We start from the raw sequence: 19,045 nt of genomic DNA on the forward strand, positions 1-19,045 counted from the left end.
CAAATTTGTTTAGTTAGCAACACTGCAGGTGTATAAAAGTCTGTAAAAGTCCACTTACCAGCTTCTACCTGAGCTTTGGATCATGTCTTGCTCAGTTCCTCAGGTGATTTCGTTTAAATAGTTGCTATTAGAATGACTGGAAAACCCTGTTTACTGATGGAGACCATGGTAAAATTGCACCCAGACCTCGAAACCAAAGTTTTTATACCCCTGTGCTGGTGATCACAGTGATCTTGGTTCATCAGGGGGTCACACATTAATTCACTAATTTAAGATAAATGTCTATAAGGATATTATACTGTAATAAGATTTTTATTTCCAAAAGGTCAAAGGTCAACTTGGCCGGTCAGTGGAGGAAACAACATATATGAGAGAAGGTTCTAACAGAACAGCGTGTGTTTTAGTGTCCTTACAGTCAACTGTAGCACAGTAAAGATGATTCATACTGGAAAATAAGGGACTGTCTTTGTTAATCCTTATTTTGGGCTTCTCCGCTTACTTCTGATCATTTTACTTTAGCACAACTCCTCCATACTTCAACTGCCGCTGATCTGATCAAACGTCACAGGTTCAATCCTCAGAGCCGCCAGTGTTGGTGTGTCCCATCCAGCCTTTGTGTGAAATGTTAAATGGAATTGGAAAAAAACAAAACATGTAGGGGTAATCTATGTTGTCGAGAGTTTACTATAGAGGGACGGGGGAAAATCACAAAATGAGCCAACGCTGGGAGTGTATTTTACAATCACCAGAACAGATGGATTAGGGGATCCAGGCCTTTTTGGGGAAGGTTGTCTGTGTCTGTTGCTTTGGACTCACCAGATAAGGGAGCGTGAAGTGGCACGCAAGACCTGGAACAATAACAAACAGTGGATTTATTGGCGCTGGCAGGGTGTGTGTTTACAGAAATCACCGCCATGCGAGAGCTGATAAAAGCCTGGACATCACCACCAGAGTTCCCTTCACACACACTGATGTGAGCAAATCATTTTCATGTCAGGTTTGATAAGCAGGCCAAACTGGTCTGTGCAGACTGAAAGACCAAAATGATGAAGTTCAGGGCTGTTTGAATGAGTTGCACACAATGCTGTCTTATCAGTGAGTTGGTGCGCAGCACATGGACAGGATGTGTGTGTTCTCAGATCCCAACTTCAGATCCTTTACCGCAATGTTGCTCTCATGACCTGGGTGAACCATATGTTGTCGGTTAGATACCCTCTTCATATAGTTAAAACAGCAGCCCTATCAAACATTTGACCTCTAGCCAATCATATAAGATTATTTAAAATGGAAATGAGACCAGAGGTGAGGAAGGTGTTATGTTTTCATAATGTGGTGCATGCTGCCACCTTCTGGTTAACTGTATGCTTTACAAAGAAATACACACACCTCTTAATGATCTGTTTAACTGTTACCAGAAATGTATTTATTACCTTTACAAATGAAAAAAAAAAATCAATCTGAAAGCAAATCATGAGAATTCAATCAACAACTAAATTGCAAAAATACAAAACACCCAGTGATGCAATCCAATCTGCTACATAAATGTGAAGTGGATTCCTTATTGACACTGAATGTAAAAAAAAATTGTTTGCACTGAAACACCCGCAGAAAATGATAAACCAGCTCTGCAGCTCCTCCACAGGGCTTTTTAGCCTCGTGTAGCTTGTTGGTTTGGTTTTTCATGTCATGAGACCTGTTTCCATCTGCAGCAGGCAGCTGAAGATGTTTCTTTAAGGAGCAAATTGGACGTACATGTACAGCGGAGGCTAGAACACTTGGTATATTTAAGAGGTTTCAGTTGTTTTTGCTGAGTTGGCCATTGCTCATCATTATGCTCTATAAACAATAGAATAGAGCCATCATAAGAAGATTTAGATCATTTTCCTTACAGAAAATAAGCTGGGACTTAAACCCCATCAAGCAAATTTGAGGTGATTTGGAAAATCTATTATACATTCAAAGGAAAACCTTTGGCTTGAATAGCAGAAGGCATGGGATAACATTAGTGTTGAAGTTCTCAGGAAATATATTGGCACTATGCCAGAGGAATGTGCTGCTGTAACTACTGCAAAAGGTGGACATACACAATATTAAAGTTAAAAGTGGATAAAAACTGTAGGACTCACTTCATCTGATTGTGCTCAACCATCTGTATATTTAATGAACATTATGAAATAAATATTTGGATGCCAAAAAAGGTCAGGTATTTTCAGCTCCGTCAGCTGTTCTAATAATTATGTTTGACTAGAGCAGACTGTGATATCAGGGGTGCTGTTTAAATGAATATTGACTCAACACAAACAGCAAATCTCTATGTGAAAAGTCTTACAACTCTTGTGCTGTAGTAATAACAGCAACACAATCCTCTTCAGGGCATATGAAGCTCATCCACATGTGTTTGGTTTTGACAAATGAAAGCTTTTCTTGAATTTCTCACTGTTCACATGTGTCAATCACTTCTCAGTTTGGCTCAGAGGGGGCGGACAGTGAGGGTGAGGTCTGACTCATGTGTGGGAATGATGTAGCGCTCCTCTCTGAGCAGGCGCAGCAGCAGGTCCTGGGTGTCCTGGGGCCAGTGGTAGATCCTGGTGCTCAGGAGCCAGTTGGGGACGTGTCTCTGTGACACACATGTAACACAGAAGGTCATCTTCACACTCACACTCACAGTTCATCTTCTATATCAATTTGACTATGAAGTTCTGACTTCCTGATTTCATTAAAACGCCAATCCCCCCCCCCCCCCCCCTCCTCCCAGCTCAGTATTGATGTTGATTGTTTTGGTTGTGATGCAGCTCACAGTACTGTTTCTGAAAGGCTCCAGACAAACTTCTTTTACTAGGAGCACAGTGGCCCCCTAACTTAAAATTTTTGTAGCGCAAGCAGAAAATTTAGGGGCACACACGCCAAAAATGGACTTGAGAAGCAAATATTCACTTTGAGTCACCCCTTCCACGTTTCGCCAGTGTTATAAGAAAAAATAGTAAAAGTAAAAGAAGCCAAATTTACTGGTTGCACATGTGCAAGTAGATGAAAAATCTATTTATTTACACTGTCTCAAATTTTAGAATGCCTCCATTTAGGGGCAGTCTGGAGGCCAGACTGACAGAAAGATCAGACCTTTCAGAGAAGATGAGGAATGAAGACTGACGGATGAAGACAGTGAAATGTGGTTGAAAGCTGTTGAAAGTTGAAAATACCGACTTTAAGATGACCTGAGAAGATTTTGGTGTCCAAAGGTCAAGGTTATAGTGATTCCATATATTTGTCAAAGTAAGCAAACTTCTGTCATAAAACATGTGTGTGGCCAGAACAGACAAACCAGTTGACTATATGACTCAATTTAACCTAAATGTCTGTCAGGATGATATAAATGATGACATGTTACATTTAAAATGTCAAAGGTCAGCTTCATTGTGACACCCTAAAACACTTGTTTTTGTTATTCAACACTATATCTAGCCAGGAGAGGCTGTGAGCATGTCACTTGTTTGGTTGGTGGAGTGAACCTGAACTTGGCTGAAGTGTGTTTTTGCTGTTTATTGCTTGTACCTACCTTAGTTGCGTTAGGAAACAATACAGGCACCAGTCTGAAGTTCCGGCAGCCCTGTTGGATGAACTCATTTTGGATCTGTGCCCACAGGAAAAGAGGAAAATCAGTTCACATAGAACTCAATAACCTTACCTTAAGTGTTTTACTTAATAACACAGGCAAAAAAATAAAAAAAATCAATACACTCATTCCTTTAGGTTTGGATGAGTACAATTGTTTGCATTTGTCCATGTCCATACTGTGAGCTGAATTGGAGTTCCTGGATTAGCTTTTTAATTTACTGAAGATGTGATGAATACAAGACAGACATGGAAACTGTATTCATTTTCTCTTTGGAGAATAATAGGCAAAAAGCTTTTTTCATTTTTTACGTACAACACAGAGAGGCTGGACTGCACTACACTACACTGAGCTGTGATGACTGTCCACACAGACACACACACACCGGCCAGGCTGCTTTAGCATGTGTGTGTCAAAATGTGAAATGGAGAGACTGGGTGGAGCTAGAAAATGAAATGCCTGTTTCCTCATTCTTTTCTCTATACTGGCATCATGTGTGAGGAAGGACTTTAATGACATTACAGAATCAAAACCACTTGAGAGTGATATTGCAGACAAACACTTCTGTTGTCAGCTGTTTTCATGGTTGTGTGATGCTTACCTGATTGTGAATGTACTTGGTGTGCAGGCCATGGTCGTCGTCTCCATCTCCCTCCACGTCCTCCTTGTACTTGGGGCTGATGACCACAATGATGAGCACTGATTTCTGTAGAATATCATCTCACTGTCAGATGTTTCGCAGATGACGACATTGAAATAATATAAACTTGATTTACCGTCTATCTTCAGACTTACATCATTCAAGAAGCGGTCCATCCATTTGGTGATGCCCATTCTTCGGATTGGATTATCAAAGATGTCAATCTGTCGAGAAGGAGGCAAGTGTGAGCGATTGTATGGGAGCTCAGTCTGACACAGGTGACGGGGAAGCGACAGGACTTACTGCAGGTTTGAATCCTTGATCAGTCAGAAACTTGGTGAAAAGAATAATCTCTTTGGCCGTGTCCACCGAATATGTGATGAAAACGTTCCCTGTGATGGAAAGTCAGTGCAACGTCATTAGCTGTGATTATTACAACATTTCACATTTAGTTACATTGCACATGTTCATGCAGGGACAGAGATGGGACTCACTGCTTTCCTCAGGTAGGCTTATGGTCTTCTTGATCTCCCTTGTGACCGGTCCTGAATGAGGCCTGTGGGAGTAATCTATACTGAGCTCATGCACCACATCTCCAAGAGGAGCCGCCCGCTGAGCCGGCCCAGACCCCTGGGCAGCGGATGGAGGATCTTGAAGTTGTGGCCTGTTTTGCGGAGGATTCCTGTGAAAAGAAATAATCAGAAACCATTGTAGTTCATGCTACCTGTAGGAGGTCAGGGCTGGAAATATTACATCAGCATGATAAACAGGACAGCTTGCTCCTACCAGGAATGCTGGTTGTGTCTGGGATCCTGTTGGGCTTCTTCTGAGTAATGATGCTTGTTATGATAACCATAATTATAATTGAGACGCCGCCTATCTGTCGGAGGGCAGCACGCACAATACCTGGACTGAGTCCCCTGCTTTGGTTTGGGGCCTGCAAGAAAGACATGCAGGAGCAGACATGGCACATTAAAGGTTAATATTTCAAGAAAAGAATTTCACTGGAAGAATAAAGTCTTGCTAAAGTTAACTTATCAGGAATATCATGACTTATTTCTTGTAATATATATTTTTTTAAAGTATATTTTTTGGCGTTTTTGCCTTTTTTATTAGTACACAGTGAGATAGACAGGAAAGGGGGAGGCAGAGAGAGGGGGAACGACATGCAGGAAAGGTCTGCCTGACGCGGGACTTGAACTGGGGACGCCTGCGTTGAGGACTGTAGCCTCTACATGGGGCAGCCGCCTTAACCACTGCGCCATGCACCGCCCCTACAACTTAATTCTTGACATTTCAGATTTGTTTCTCCTATTTGTGGCCATAATAATCCATTGTACCAATGACACCCACACAAATGAAATTATTTTGGGGTGAAAAATTCATTAAACCACAATACGAAAAACACAAGGTCTATGTGAGGGCTCAAGGTAAAATAAGACTAAGAGCTGCAGTGCAATACTAGCAGCTTGGTGACATTGTATGAGGATTAAAAAATACATGAATGTCTCTACTGGTAAGCACAGGAAAGCATGGGTAACACACCGTAGTTGGGGCAGTTAATGTCAGACATAAGTGGGAGGGGGGTTTCCAAGCATTCTGTGTCCTCCACAGAGCAGTCCTGGGGCCAGTCTGAAGGCCCTGCAATACCTCTGCTGGGATGTTCTCTAATATTGAAGTCCCATTCATGCAGTTCTACCTCTCTGGGGCCACGAGGCCAGACACTGGCAGGGTGGGTTTTTTTTATCCGTCCTGGGTGTATTTGAAGTGCAGCTTGAGCGCCGTCCATGTCTCTTGATTGGTACTGGTACCGGCTCTCAGGGGACCCCCTTTGTCCATCAGTGTGTGTTCGACTGGGTGGATCTCTGTCATTGCCCCGTGGCCTGGTCTCTGTATGTCCACTACACTGTTCACATGCAGCAGGCCACACCAAGTCCAGACTAGAGGATGTCATACTCTCATCCATCTCCACAGGGACACTCCGATGAGGGCAAGGTCCTGACAACAAAAACCAACAGGGGAAAACAAGAGTGCGTTTCATTCAGACTTCTTTAGTGCCAAGAAATCAAATGAAGAATATAGAGCAGTAAAAACATACATGGAAAACAAATGTTTAGAGTAGGTTTTCATACTATTTACGTTATAACAACATGCAACAGCACCAGTCAGTGTCTTTAGGGTTTAACTTAAAATACTGATTGAATAAAAACTGTAATGTATATCCTTTCAGGGTTTAACACGCTGTATGTTATGTTACTGGTTATAACGTGTAGCTATATGTGTACATGTCGTAATGTGCTTTACAAATACATTTGCCTTGCCTCCTTTTGGGGGGGGGGTGTTTAAAGACTGCTCTTATACCTCAGCTTTCTGGCTGTAGAGTAAGAGAGAAGGAGAGAGCTGCCAACTCATTAAAAGATTTAATAATGCTCTTTGGGGTTTTGCTGAGTGTTCTTGTAGTTTCTTTTACCAGCTGAATGAGGTCAAAAGCTTTGCTGACCTGACTGAGTGTCTACTAGATGATTTTCTTCTCCATTAATGGTGAAGTCCTCGTGAGACTCTGCATTTTTTTTTTCCATTAAAATAATTTTTGACATTGCCCAAATTCCAATACATCACTGCCCTTACATGACCTCTAATCTTCATGACAATATCGCTCACAATGATTAAGACACCACCTCTCTTGGACCCTTGCGACTCACCGTTAAGATTAAACCCTGAAACATTTGATGACGGTGCATTTCCGTTGTCTTGTGTAAGGTCTCAGGCAAAAACAGGAAATCTGGGTTAGAGTCCAACATAAGACAGTGGATTTGGTATATTTTGATTAAAATGTTCCTGTGTTCAGATGCTCCAGTAAGACCCCTAATTATTCTGGACTGATGATCCATTTGAAGTTTTGGGAAATGGTAAGAGTTCCAGCTCTCCTGCCTGTTTTTTTTCTTGCAGGAAAATGATTAATTTAGTCTTGTTTATAAAAGACTTGTTTTCCGAGAGTATCTAGGACCAGGATCCAGTTGATCATAAAGCTGTGATAGAATAGACAGATTTATGAGTGCTGTGAGGCTGATAAGCTTTTGTTTCCTACCTTTGAAAGAGTCCATTTTCTCACAGAGAGAAGAAAGTGTCAGTTACGTCTGGCAAAGTAAAAATGAAGACAATGTTGAAGGAATTTAATAGTGCACAACACCTTAAAGACACAGCGCAGTCCAAACCACAAAGTCAACAACACAGCACAGTCCAAACTGTAGTTCCAAACAAAGGTTTCAGTACTAACAGCTAAACAATCATCACTGAATGAAATGCACAGTTTACAAAGTACAAAGAACTTGAAAAGGATCAGAACAACCATAATGAAGTAACATAAACTGTTTTGAGGAACTGTCTTTACACATTCTTCTATCTGACACCCTGAATGCAACACTACACACACCCTTTTAGTCATTGTTGGATTTAACATAACAACACGGTCATTGCAAACTAGTACAAAGGTCAAAGTCACTGATCCACAGGTGTGTCAGGTATGTCTTCTTAAAAACTAGGTTTTGTTATGTTTTTTACATTCACAAATGTAATCTACATATACAGTGAATCAAATAAACTTCTTTGTACTCCTAGACCTACCTTTCCTTGCTTAGAGCTCCGTATCCACAGCACAAACCTGTTCTGAGGCAAACAGGAAGTATTCCCATTGCTCACTGTACTCCTCTCTGTTTTATGCAAAGCTTGAAAGTCTCGTGACTCATTCATGCAAATAATGCGGGGCGTTAAGGCTACAGCTGCCAATCAGATAGTTTCTTAACAGGAAAAGTTTTCTGCATCAGTTCAGGTTCAACTGCTTTTTTGATTTGAAAGATGGTAAGGCAAATAGTTATACACAACAATAACATGACAAACAACTGACACTTACATGTACATGAATACAATTTGCAAATGCAATGTGTGTTCAAATGTATTGAACATATATTCATTTGGATCAAATGACTATGTTCAACTTGATGTGAAGCCTGGTGGCCAGTTGCATTGCACACACAGCCAGATGACTCAAACACTACTGAACAAATACACAACTCTGAGTTAAATTAACATGTTAACATGGAGACTGTACAGTGCTATTGCTGTTTTAGTTCAGTGTGCAACATGCTAACAACAAATTCAACTTTTTACCTTATTAAGAATAAAGATGAAAGGTTTGGAATAACAAAGTCAGAGAGAGATGTCCCTATATCAAAAGTGACATTGCTTTATACAGTATGTCACATATATTAGGATAGATCATTACATACAATACCCATAGTAAAATTTGAATATGTAAATGTATATAATAATGTATATCTACATACGTAATTATATATATTTTAAATATTGACATAATATTACATAGATTTGAAATTCAATTCAATTTCAGTATAGTTTTACATTATTAGCACATATTTTATCAGTTATATTGCATTTGTATGGGTGGACAAGAATATCCAAACTATATTTAATGGCAGTCCAAATGACACACCTTATGGGACCCAATATTTTTTTTTTTAAAAACCTATTCTTGACCTGTTGGTGACATCATTAATGTCTTGATATCATCATGGTTCCTACTGTATGTTTGTATCTACAGATGAAGACTGTGATGGGAAATTTAAACATTAGTAATAGTTGAAAGAAGTAAATGAGTGTTTAGAAAAAGTACTTTTTCCAAAATTCAAGATTGAACTTTAAGGCCAAAATTCTTATGAAGTCTGATCTTTTTCCGTCTGTTTAAGATTGGTAAGCACCACAGTCACATTGTTACTGGACAGCAAGGCCTTATGATCCACGACTGAGAAGACTTTCATGGTTGTTTGGGTGAGAACTGAGCCCAGCTCACGTGCCTTTGCCTTAAAAGTCACCACCTGGACCAGCTCCCGTCGGAAGCGTTGACTGACCATGCAGTAGAGCAGGAAGTTGGTGGTGGAGTTAAGATTCTGCAGCATGTTGGCTAAGTCTCCGGCCACATTGATTGGGATCCTGTAGTCGTTCCTGTTGAAGTTCTCGTTGTTGTACTTGGTTCTCAGGATGCAGTAAGTGACAAAGCGAGGCAGGCTCAGAACCACAAAGGACACAGAAACTGTGCCCAGCAACAGGATGGTCCTCCTTAACACGCCCCTGGTGCTCCTCCCATGCATGACACGGCGCTCTTCCTCCGTAAAGAGGTTGCTGGCACGGCAAAGATGATATCCTATGAGGTAATTAAAGATGATGACCAACACAATGGGGATTCCCCCTGACAGGAAGGTGGTTATCCACACTATAATAGTAGAGTAGGTCTCATTACGGTAACGACATCTGGGCAGCGTCACGTTCTCCCCATCCACAGTGAGGTTCACATGTGTGACAATATTGATCCAGCCCAATGGCACAGAGACGAGATGGGACACAAGGACGATAGCCACGCAGGTCAGTTTAGTGACCCAGGCCTGGGAGAAGTTCTGCTTGGCAGCTGTGCTGCGGAGAACAAGGTATCGCTCGATGGTGAACACCACCACAATCCAGGAGGAGCTATACAGCGATCCGTACTGCAGGAATCCCAGGATACCACACCAGGGGTGAGAGTGCCAGAAGGGCTGCAGCAACCAGAAGGTGAGGGTCAGGTCAATGAGGATCACCCACACCAGGTAGAGGGTGTCCACAATGGCCAGACAGCTCAGGTAAACGATGGCTGTGTTGGACATTCCACAATTACGGAAGCAGATCATATAAAATGTGAATAGGTTGGCTGAAGGAAAAGACGGGAATAAAAAACATTAGATGAATATGTGACATTTGACAGACAGACACCACAAGTTTTCACAAATCCTGAGTAAAATTTTTCAGCTGACGTCAGATGTTGTGGTCAAGTCCGTAACGTTAAATAGCTCCACAGTTTATGTACTTCTGCTGTGGCTTTGTCAGTGTCCTTAACAGTTAACTGTAACCACTGCTTTGTAGTTGTGTTAAAGGGACTACGAGGAGTTTCGGAAAGCAAAGTGTTTTCACACTACATTTCCCATGAGCCTCTGCATGCACGGTGAAATTCTTGGACCTGCGTTAAGACGGACGAAAGCGAAAACATTTGCCAAGAATGTTTTCATTAATCAAGAACGAAAGTCGGAGGTTCGTAGACGATAGTTCCGACCATAAACGATGCCAACTAGTGATCCGGTGGCGTTATTCCCATGACCTGGGAAACCGAAACTAGGAAATGCTGGGCGAGTCGACCACTAAATAATAATATCAAAAATAACTATAAGACAAAATGATATATTTATCGAAAATAGACCCATTAACAAGTGTGGGTAATGTAGATTCATCCACATTAATATGAGACTCTTATAACCTAAAAAAAACTCCTCTGGGTCTCTTTAAGTAAATATACTCTAGGCCTACTACTCTGACAAGATGGCCCATGCTGCGCCAATGATATGAAATGGTATACCTCCTGTGGGTATGGTCACCTGTATGGATACAGGTATTCTAAGCGTTGTGTGAACGTGTGAATGGATAAAAGTTGTGCATTGCATATGTTATCGGCAGAGGTAAGTGAGCTATTTATATTTTCTTAGCTAACATTAGATATTTACACAGCTTTAAGTCATATTTCATATTTAGCATTAAGAAAATTAGCTAGCGAGAGCATTTGCGAACATTAGTTGACATTAGGTTAAGATTTTAACACGGTTCGTGCTAAAATTAACCCTAGAATAAGTTAACGTTTGGTATTGAACATGATAACGTGATAAATAAATTAAAAAGAAGTCCAAAATATAGGATAAAATCTCGCAAGAGTGTGCTGTTGAGACAGAGACAGTCTTGGAACAAAGTTCATTTTCTCCCATTTGTCGGTCTGAAATTTGCATCAAAATGTTTAGAAGATATGTGGCTTGTGTTCCAGTTGTTATGTGATATGAGAAAGAAACACTAGGAGTGGGTTAATCATCAATAAAGTTATCCAGAATGTATAGTATTGTATAGTATTGTTTATCCTACTGATTATAACATGAAAAGCCAAACACACACAAAATAAATGTCAAGCTACAAACCTGGAATACCCAGAATGCAAAGTAATGGGTAATAGAACTTCTGAACAGTGACAAAAATGGTGACGCCGGCTCCCTCCATGACTCATTCACTGCTGGGCACTGGCTCACATGCTAATACCTGCAATAAAGCCATTAGAGAGCCAGGTGAGAAGAGGAGAGGAGCATTGATGATGATAAATACTGGTGAGGGTCTAGAATGCACAGTAGAGCTTTTTACTGCATGATTCAGCTTGATCGGAAATGAAAGGCATAAAACCTGTTGCGCCTAATTTAAGGTTGTACAAATATTAACTATATGACTACAATGTAGAGATCATTCACAGAGCAAGAATCATAGAATTGAACCAACCCCGATAGGATAAGGCCATCATGTTTGTACAGAGAGGTCAGTTTATTTATTTCTTTAACCTATTTGGTTGCACAACTAATGTGTCATCACTCCCAAAAATGTTTGTTGAGCCATGTTTGAACTCGTACACAGAGACTTGATACCTCTTTCTGTGCTTCAGAAACTTGATTTGGCTTGAAAGGTAAACTGGGCAACTCAGCCGATGACTCAGTATAACCTGGACATATATATGCATATGCTTTGGGTGGGTCTCAGCTGAGAGCCACTGAGAACAAGAAAGCAGCAGAAGGTTCTGTACAATGTGTTTTCAGTAACTCCCTGTCTACTGTTGGTAACTCTACAGAAAGACTTGATCATTCATTGAGCCCCTTTAGTTCTATATACATGGTACTGTAGGCTATATGGTTGTCTTTTGAGATTAATATAAATAACCTTTTCAGAAAATTAAGCTTTAAAAAGTTTTCACCTCTCACGGTGCAACATAAATCCTCTGGACTGGTACAGATTGCTTATCATCATCAGGGTGAAAATATCAGCCCTCACTGTTAAAACATAAAATCTGACATACCTGGTTCATATAGGACCTCCTTGGTGTCTTCCCTCTAGCTATAAAGATACATACAGGAGTGGCTCTGTCCACAGAGCTGCAGGCCAGATGGAAATCTCTCACTGATGACATATGAGGCGGCAGCAGCAGCTGCTCCTATAAAGCTTCAGGAGGAGGGAGTCGCATCACATGGAGACGTGGAGAATCAGTTCTTTCTAAAGGACAAACTCAACATCTGAATGATGACACCCTAAATTAAGACACTTTAAACAAAATTATTAATAAACACAAAACTCTTTCATTATAGGGCTTGTTGATATTTTCATTATCTTTAGGTTATTGATTTTTGAAGGGAAATGTTTTGCGAGTGATTGGTTAGGAAGTCCCAGCAAGCCAACCATCACTTTATTGATCTGAGAATCAATTCTTTCCCAGGGACACAGGTTAGTATATCCTTTTAGAACTGCAACAGAAAACAAAGTTCTGAGAGTGGAACAGATTTCTGGAGAAAGAAAAATGTAAAGATTTGTTACAGGAAAATACTACAATTGATGCTCTGAGTCTGGATGACTACTAACAGGTAACCCTGTATATCCATATGTGTAATAGTGAAATGCTCATGGAGCACCAATTAGCTAATTCTGTTTTTCTGGATTAAAGCACAGAGTCATTGTAGACCTATTATTTAATTACCACAATAAAACAAAACAAGATGCAGGCAACTTCTTAAACCTCTCATGCAGGTACGTCTGGATTTATCCAGCTGACAGGTTTTCCCAGAGAGAGGGTCTAGTTTCTATGGACCATCAACCTTTTTCCATCAGGCCTCTCTACAGAAATCTGAACTTTTCTATTCATCCCCATTCTCTCCTTCATAATATTCCTATATACCATTTTCATTTTTATTTTATGTGCATGAATTTACACATTTTGAGAAAGTCTCATGGTTTAAGCTCAAAAGAAAATGTTGATGGTGCAAATACTTCGGTTAATTAGGTCTTGAGCACAATGCTGGGCTAAATGAGGACTACAACTGACCACACACATGGAAACTGTCGATGTCCGTGCAGCCAGAGTCCGCTGTGCTTTAGGGGGACGAGTCAATTCTGTCACACACACAAGCACATCATGGTTGAAGCACAAACACTCGCGTGTGGAAAAGAAGTGTCTTGGAAAGAGTGTAAAATGTTTATTGTTATTTAAACGCCAAATCACTGAATTAACAAAACAAGTCATGTTAAAAATGGAAATAAAACATGTAAAGGAAGGAAGTTAGCGACAATTAAAAAGCATTAAGCTGTAAAACTGAAAAAAATGAGGGCATTCATTGGCCATGAAACCATCTGCATTGAGACCAGATCAGAGCCGGGGACCAGTTCATCTTCAGTTCAAACCTTCAACTCTTCAACTTCCTGTTCTCAAGTGCAACATGAACTGGTCCCGAAGCTGCTCTGAACTTACAGTACAACTGACTCTTGATGGATCACTTAGAAAGGTTCAAACAAAAACAATGTCTGTAAAAATCAAAGACTCAAATACTGATAGAATATAACATTGTCACTAAAACATAATAAGTCAGGAGGTGAGGCGGTCCAGCTTCAGCTGCAGGTTGGCGCCCTGCAGGCCCAAGTGGAGGATGTGCAGGAGACGGGAGAGGAAAAACCGCCACAGACTTCCTTGATGATGATGATGATGAGGAGGAGGAGGATGAGGAGAGGCCTTGGAATAACAGCTCATATAAAGGCAGATGACCTCTTCTCAAATGAGGTCAACCTGTCTTTTTCCCAGCTCAACAGAAACAACATGCGTGGTACAAAGGCAGAAATATTCCACCCAGATTTTCTCAAATTATAAGCGAGGAGGGATATGTTGAAAATCCTTTCGCACTTGGCTTGAATTTACAAAAATCTGATGTATGTCGTTTGTAAAAGAACTCTGCTCTGACAGCGTCGGCTAACGACTAGCGCTCTGAGGAAGCTGAGGAGGGCTGCAAGAAAAGACAAGAGGCTGACGGAGGACTGCACCATGCTCGTCCCAAGAAGCCTCTGCACAAACTGAAGAGTCACGAATAAAGCAATAACCTGGGAGAAGTTGTTTTTTTTACATTATGGGAGAAAAAAAATTAAATGGAGGCTTCCAATTAAATTTCTAGAAAATAATACAGGAACTACAATATATTACAGATTAACTGTGCCTGCTCAGGTGCTCGCCTTCCTTTGCATTTTCATTTTTATCATCATTATTATTATTTTGTGCAGGAGAAAATAAAATCTGAAACAGAGGCAAACAAATAAACTAAAACAAGCCTTTCTTATTTACACTGAATACAGGTATTTCATTGCATTACAACAACCCCAGCTGTGGCTGTCCGTCCTCCATCTCTCACCTTCCCTAATTATCATAATTGCAGAGTTCAGACACTAGGGGGCGTGTCAGAGACTGAGGGGCGTGTTTCTGGGGGTTTGTTGTTGGAACTGAAAAGCTCAGGTTGAGCTGAGGAAGCTGTACAGATCCTTAAAATAAAGGCCTATCTGGGAAGGCTTCAGAGTTTTTTGAACAGCACTGGTTCGGCTAATGTGGTCCCAACCCTGAGCCCCCCCCCCCTCTGGAGAGAGAGGCCATGGAGGGGGGTTTAGAGGTTGTCCCCGGGCTGGTACTGAGGCTCAGTGGCTGTGAAGTAGTCCTCCAAGAAGGCCTGCAGGTACTCAAAGGTGGGCCGCTCCTCGGCGTCCCTTTTCCAGCACTGCAGCATGAGCTCGTGCAGCGAGATGGGGCAGTCCTGGGGGCACGGCATCCTGTAGCCCCGCTCCACCTGCTCCAGCACCTCGCGGTTGTTCATCCCTAAAAAAAAAAAAAATCAAATACACCCAGAGTATGAGAATGTTTAGCTCAAGGCTCCCAAACACACTAAAAAGACAGTCTGAGGACTTTGAGGACCCTCAACAGAGCTTTTACAGTGTTAACAAGTTTATCTAAACATTTTAGATGTAAGAAATCATTTTAATTGAGACGTTTGAAAGAGTGTCTTTGGTCTAAAACTTTTTACCAAGATTAAGAGTATTAGAGCCATGCTGAGGGAAACTTTGGGAAATTTTGAGAATAAAGTAATAATATTATGAGAATTCTTTTTTTTTTTCTTGCCAATTAATTGCACAATTTACTGACACTGTTGTTGTCATATCTAAAGTACATTTCAATTCAAATCCTAATGTTTCATGTAGTTCTCTGAAACCATCAAAATTCACTGTATGTTGTTGTTCTATGCACTGACAGTAATAATAACAAAACCGAGGTTGATATGTTTGAGTGGCAGCTGAATTTCAGATCCAACAAGACCACTGAAATGACCAGCTTAGATTTATTACATGCACTAATATAAATGATATTAATAACTCCATTCACTCATTCAGTAGCTGCACACCACTGACATTACATTATGAGTGAGAATTTCACATACTTGTTAATAGCAACAGGCCACTAATGATTTTCCCTGTGCGTTGTGTAAGCACAGAAACATCCAACGTTATGTTGTTAGTAGTTGTTTAGAGTCATTGACGAGTGCATGAAATCTGGATTCTGTCTTTCATCAGAGTCAGAGCAGCACAGCTCACAGCTCAGCCACCACATGACGTGAACCAATACAATGAAGCTCAACACTGTGTCTTGTTGAAGATTACATCATTGGAGCCAAATCTTGGAGCATCAGACTTGCCTCATATTCTGTCAGAGAGCGAGAGTTCACCCAGATGAACTACATGAGATGTCACAGGAAACAGACTGTGTGTAATTAACAGACCACTTCACTGACATGTCCCCACTCCCCAGGGGCTCAAGGTTGTTAAAGCTAAGCTGCTAAGTTCTCCCTCCTCACCTGGATAAGGCACCCGGCCCTTGGTGACCAGCTCTGTGAGCAAGATGCCAAACGACCACACATCTGACTTGATGGTGAACTTCCCGTACAGCGCAGCCTCTGGCGCCGTCCACTTGATGGGGAACTTTGCACCTGCAGGAGAACAGAGAGAAGAACATGACCTCTACTTCCTGCTTACATCATCATCATCATCATCATCATAGTCCACTGCTGCTGCCTCTACACTACACATGTGAACACTGTGGTTATTGTATGCTGTTATGTAACTGCTCCCATGTGAGTCTTCACTTGCTGTAATTCCACAGGTGAAAACAGTGATGTGCCTGTATATTTGTATACCAGCTAGCCTGATCCTCCAGTCAGTGCCCCTGACCAAAGGCACTGGCTCATAATCTGGAGTTGGTCCCCGGGCGCTGCACCGTGGCTGCCCACTGCTCCTCAGGGATGGGTTAAATGCAGAGAAAGAATTTCACTGTACTAGCTGTATATGTGACAAATAAAGTACCTTTACCTTTACCTTTACCTTTACATGTGTGCATTGTATATGTTACAAATAAGAGCTGTGAAAATATCTTTTATGTAAGGGAAAGTTGACACACATTGTTGAAGGGTTCAGGGTCGTCGTCTGGGCCTTGTAACTACGCAGAGTAAAGACTGTTAGAAACTGGAGACTTGGAGAGATTTTCCTGAGCAGGAGAGGAGAGATGTTACTGAGCTCCATATTGGGAATAATCAGATCCAGTGTGTGTGAAGTTTGGTCACTCTGAAAGTGAAACTATCTCTGCACCTGCTCTTCTAAGCTCTTATCAGTCCCTTTATGATGAGGCTCAAACTGAATGTGAAGTGTCATGTGGTGCTAGATGCAGAGTGTATGGTCAGTAGGTAGGATGTAGATTCAAAGCAAGAACAGACGTCTCATCTATTTCCAGTGCAGTGTTGATGCCTCTGAGCTGCAATTAGCTGAAATGATAGGTTCTCTAATTACTCTTCAGGAGCCTTCAACTCCATCTCAAGGTCTTCTTCTTGTAAATAGAGCTGACGGGTTGTCAGGGAGATGATTTCATGGTTACGGTGAGCTCATGTGGTCATACTTAGATCAACTGATGACTTAACTGTCTCCATGACAACTCACCTTTTCCATTAGTTAATGTAAGACAGGCGATGTGGCTACAAACTGGACGTTGACTTTTTTTTTGTCTACAGTTTTAAAGGCCAACAAAATGTTTCTTTAGCTCTGATGGATGTTGGTCAGACGTGTTCTACACTTTAACAGAATCTGGACGTCAGTAATTGTTAATGAGTTATGACTATTGCTTAGTGATGTGTTTGACTGTTAATGATATTGTTTAAAACTGACATCATGAGTCACTACTAGCTGAAAGGACAAAATACCCCCCTCCAAAATAAGTTCAGTCTCACAATTAGACTATTAGGTCAATATGACGTCATCAACCTCAGTCTCCTACTGCGGCTGATTCTGATTGTAGCTACATTGCTTAATATTAGCTTGTCCCTTTGATGAGGGCGCACTGAGAGAGTTTCCTCCATGACCTAATGCAGTCACCATGTGAATGTGTGCGTAGGAACATCAGGAATGTGCATTTGGGAGCCCCACCTTGCCGAGCAGTGTACTCATTGTCTTCAATGAGCCTGGCCAGGCCGAAGTCAGCGATCTTGCACACCAGATTGTCTCCCACCAGGATGTTGGCGGAGCGCAGGTCTCTGTGGATGTAGTTCATCCTCTCGATGTAGGCCATGCCTGCTGCCACCTGCAGCACAGCACAGACAGTACGCTGCATTAACACACATACATACACACATACACACACACACACACACCATCCTCACACTCACTCTGCTCAATGCTGGAAATATGATTTACTTCAGGATACATGGAACCGCTCTGTCTGTACATTAAGCTACCAGTCCCACTTTGTTTGTGAATGGCAGAGAAATCATGTCCAACCACTCAGTGGACCGGATTCTGATTGTGTAGAGAAGCAGCTAATCTATTAATGAAGAGACAGACACATTCATCTTGTTTTGACTGACTGACTGACTGGTGTTAAGCAATTACTGTAAGCATCGAATATCAAAACTCATTGCCCATGTTTCAAAATAAAGGTCTTACAGACATTTCACAAATTTAATGTGAAATACTTTTTACTCGTGAATAGAGTTTGATGATACCTTGAAAACAAAGTAAAACATTGGGGATTATATATAATAACATATATCATACATATCTGATGGTCAATTGAATATTTTTGGGCCCTTTAACAGGAAGTCTGGATAAATAACTTTGTGCTTTAGGTCAATATTAAATGCAATTTTCTCTATTTTTCAACATTATAAAGACAAATTAATGAATTAATTGTGAAAATATCTAGTTTAGCAATATTGCACCTGTACTGAGTGTGACGTAACTATAACAGGGCACCTTCTCTTTCGGCTTATCATAATGAATTTATCATGGAATATGGAGGAAGTGTTGAGCATCAATCAGGAAACATGTCTCATTAAAATAGACAGATATAAACTCTAAGCTTGTTTTAAGCCAGTTTTCTCTGCTGCTAAGGGAAGTAAAAGAAGTTTCCAAGGTATTTATAAAATGTTGCTCTCCTGTAACAGAAACAGAAACACACAGCGACCACACAGTGAATATAAACCATGCAAGTCTCTGCTCCAGGTCTACCTGAGCTGCCATGTCCACCAGGTTCGGCAGCTTCAGACCTCGCCCTTCTCCGTCCTTCAAGAAGTCCAGCAGGCTTCCTACAGAGGACGTAAACACAAGTCTCATGTTAGTTCATATACATACAGACTCTGAAGACACAGACTGCTCCTCTTTGTCCCACATCCACATGTTAATGAATGGTGCCCTGGGAGCAGTCCCAGTATGGCAGCTGGTGGTCTGGATCTGAGGTTTGTAAATTGCCTTTCACTTCTATTTCAGATCATAAACAGTAATAA

The 19,045-nt window shown here is 41.1% G+C and overlaps 3 protein-coding genes across 9 annotated transcripts in view; all 3 read right to left on the reverse strand.

The window, feature by feature from the left end:
• Window positions 1–655: 655 nt before the first annotated feature.
• traf3ip2a (TRAF3 interacting protein 2a) lies at window positions 656–7,964 on the reverse strand. 2 transcript variants are annotated; one of them, XM_085771168.1, is made up of 11 exons: window positions 7,875–7,964; window positions 7,339–7,387; window positions 5,796–6,248; window positions 5,037–5,187; window positions 4,745–4,932; window positions 4,554–4,642; window positions 4,406–4,474; window positions 4,212–4,316; window positions 3,554–3,628; window positions 2,438–2,617; window positions 656–848 (listed from the first exon to the last, which is right to left on the reverse strand). In XM_085771168.1, exons 2-10 carry the CDS (start codon window positions 7,352–7,354, stop codon window positions 2,471–2,473), a joined length of 1,293 nt encoding a protein of 430 aa, XP_085627294.1. In that variant the 5' UTR covers window positions 7,355–7,387; window positions 7,875–7,964; the 3' UTR covers window positions 656–848; window positions 2,438–2,470. The 2 variants fall into 2 exon arrangements, with proteins under 2 accessions (XP_085627294.1, XP_085627293.1); XM_085771167.1 differs by lacking the exon at window positions 656–848 and having other exon boundaries at window positions 1,397–2,617.
• Window positions 7,965–8,980: 1,016 nt separating this feature from the next.
• Window positions 8,981–12,312, reverse strand: LOC146961938 (putative G protein-coupled receptor 139). The gene is made up of 3 exons (XM_085771628.1): window positions 12,226–12,312; window positions 11,309–11,426; window positions 8,981–10,005 (listed from the first exon to the last, which is right to left on the reverse strand). Exons 2-3 carry the CDS (start codon window positions 11,385–11,387, stop codon window positions 8,981–8,983), a joined length of 1,104 nt encoding a protein of 367 aa, XP_085627754.1. The 5' UTR covers window positions 11,388–11,426; window positions 12,226–12,312.
• A 1,066-nt stretch (window positions 12,313–13,378) lies between these two features.
• The window catches only part of fynb (FYN proto-oncogene, Src family tyrosine kinase b), a 99,125-nt gene continuing 93,458 nt past the window's right edge, over window positions 13,379–19,045 (reverse strand). For all 6 annotated transcript variants that reach the window (XM_085771756.1, XM_085771754.1, XM_085771752.1 and 3 more), the window contains 4 exons: window positions 18,771–18,847; window positions 17,691–17,844; window positions 16,076–16,207; window positions 13,379–15,045 (listed from right to left, as the gene is read on the reverse strand). In XM_085771756.1, coding sequence (XP_085627882.1) covers window positions 14,837–15,045; window positions 16,076–16,207; window positions 17,691–17,844; window positions 18,771–18,847 — 572 coding nt within the window. In that variant the 3' untranslated portion in view covers window positions 13,379–14,836. The remainder of the gene's footprint in view (window positions 15,046–16,075; window positions 16,208–17,690; window positions 17,845–18,770; window positions 18,848–19,045) is intronic.

The sequence above is a fragment of the Trachurus japonicus genome, chromosome 24 (genome assembly GCF_045865225.1).
Source record: "Trachurus japonicus isolate A0001 chromosome 24, Traja_1.0".
NCBI lineage: Eukaryota > Metazoa > Chordata > Actinopteri > Carangiformes > Carangidae > Trachurus > Trachurus japonicus.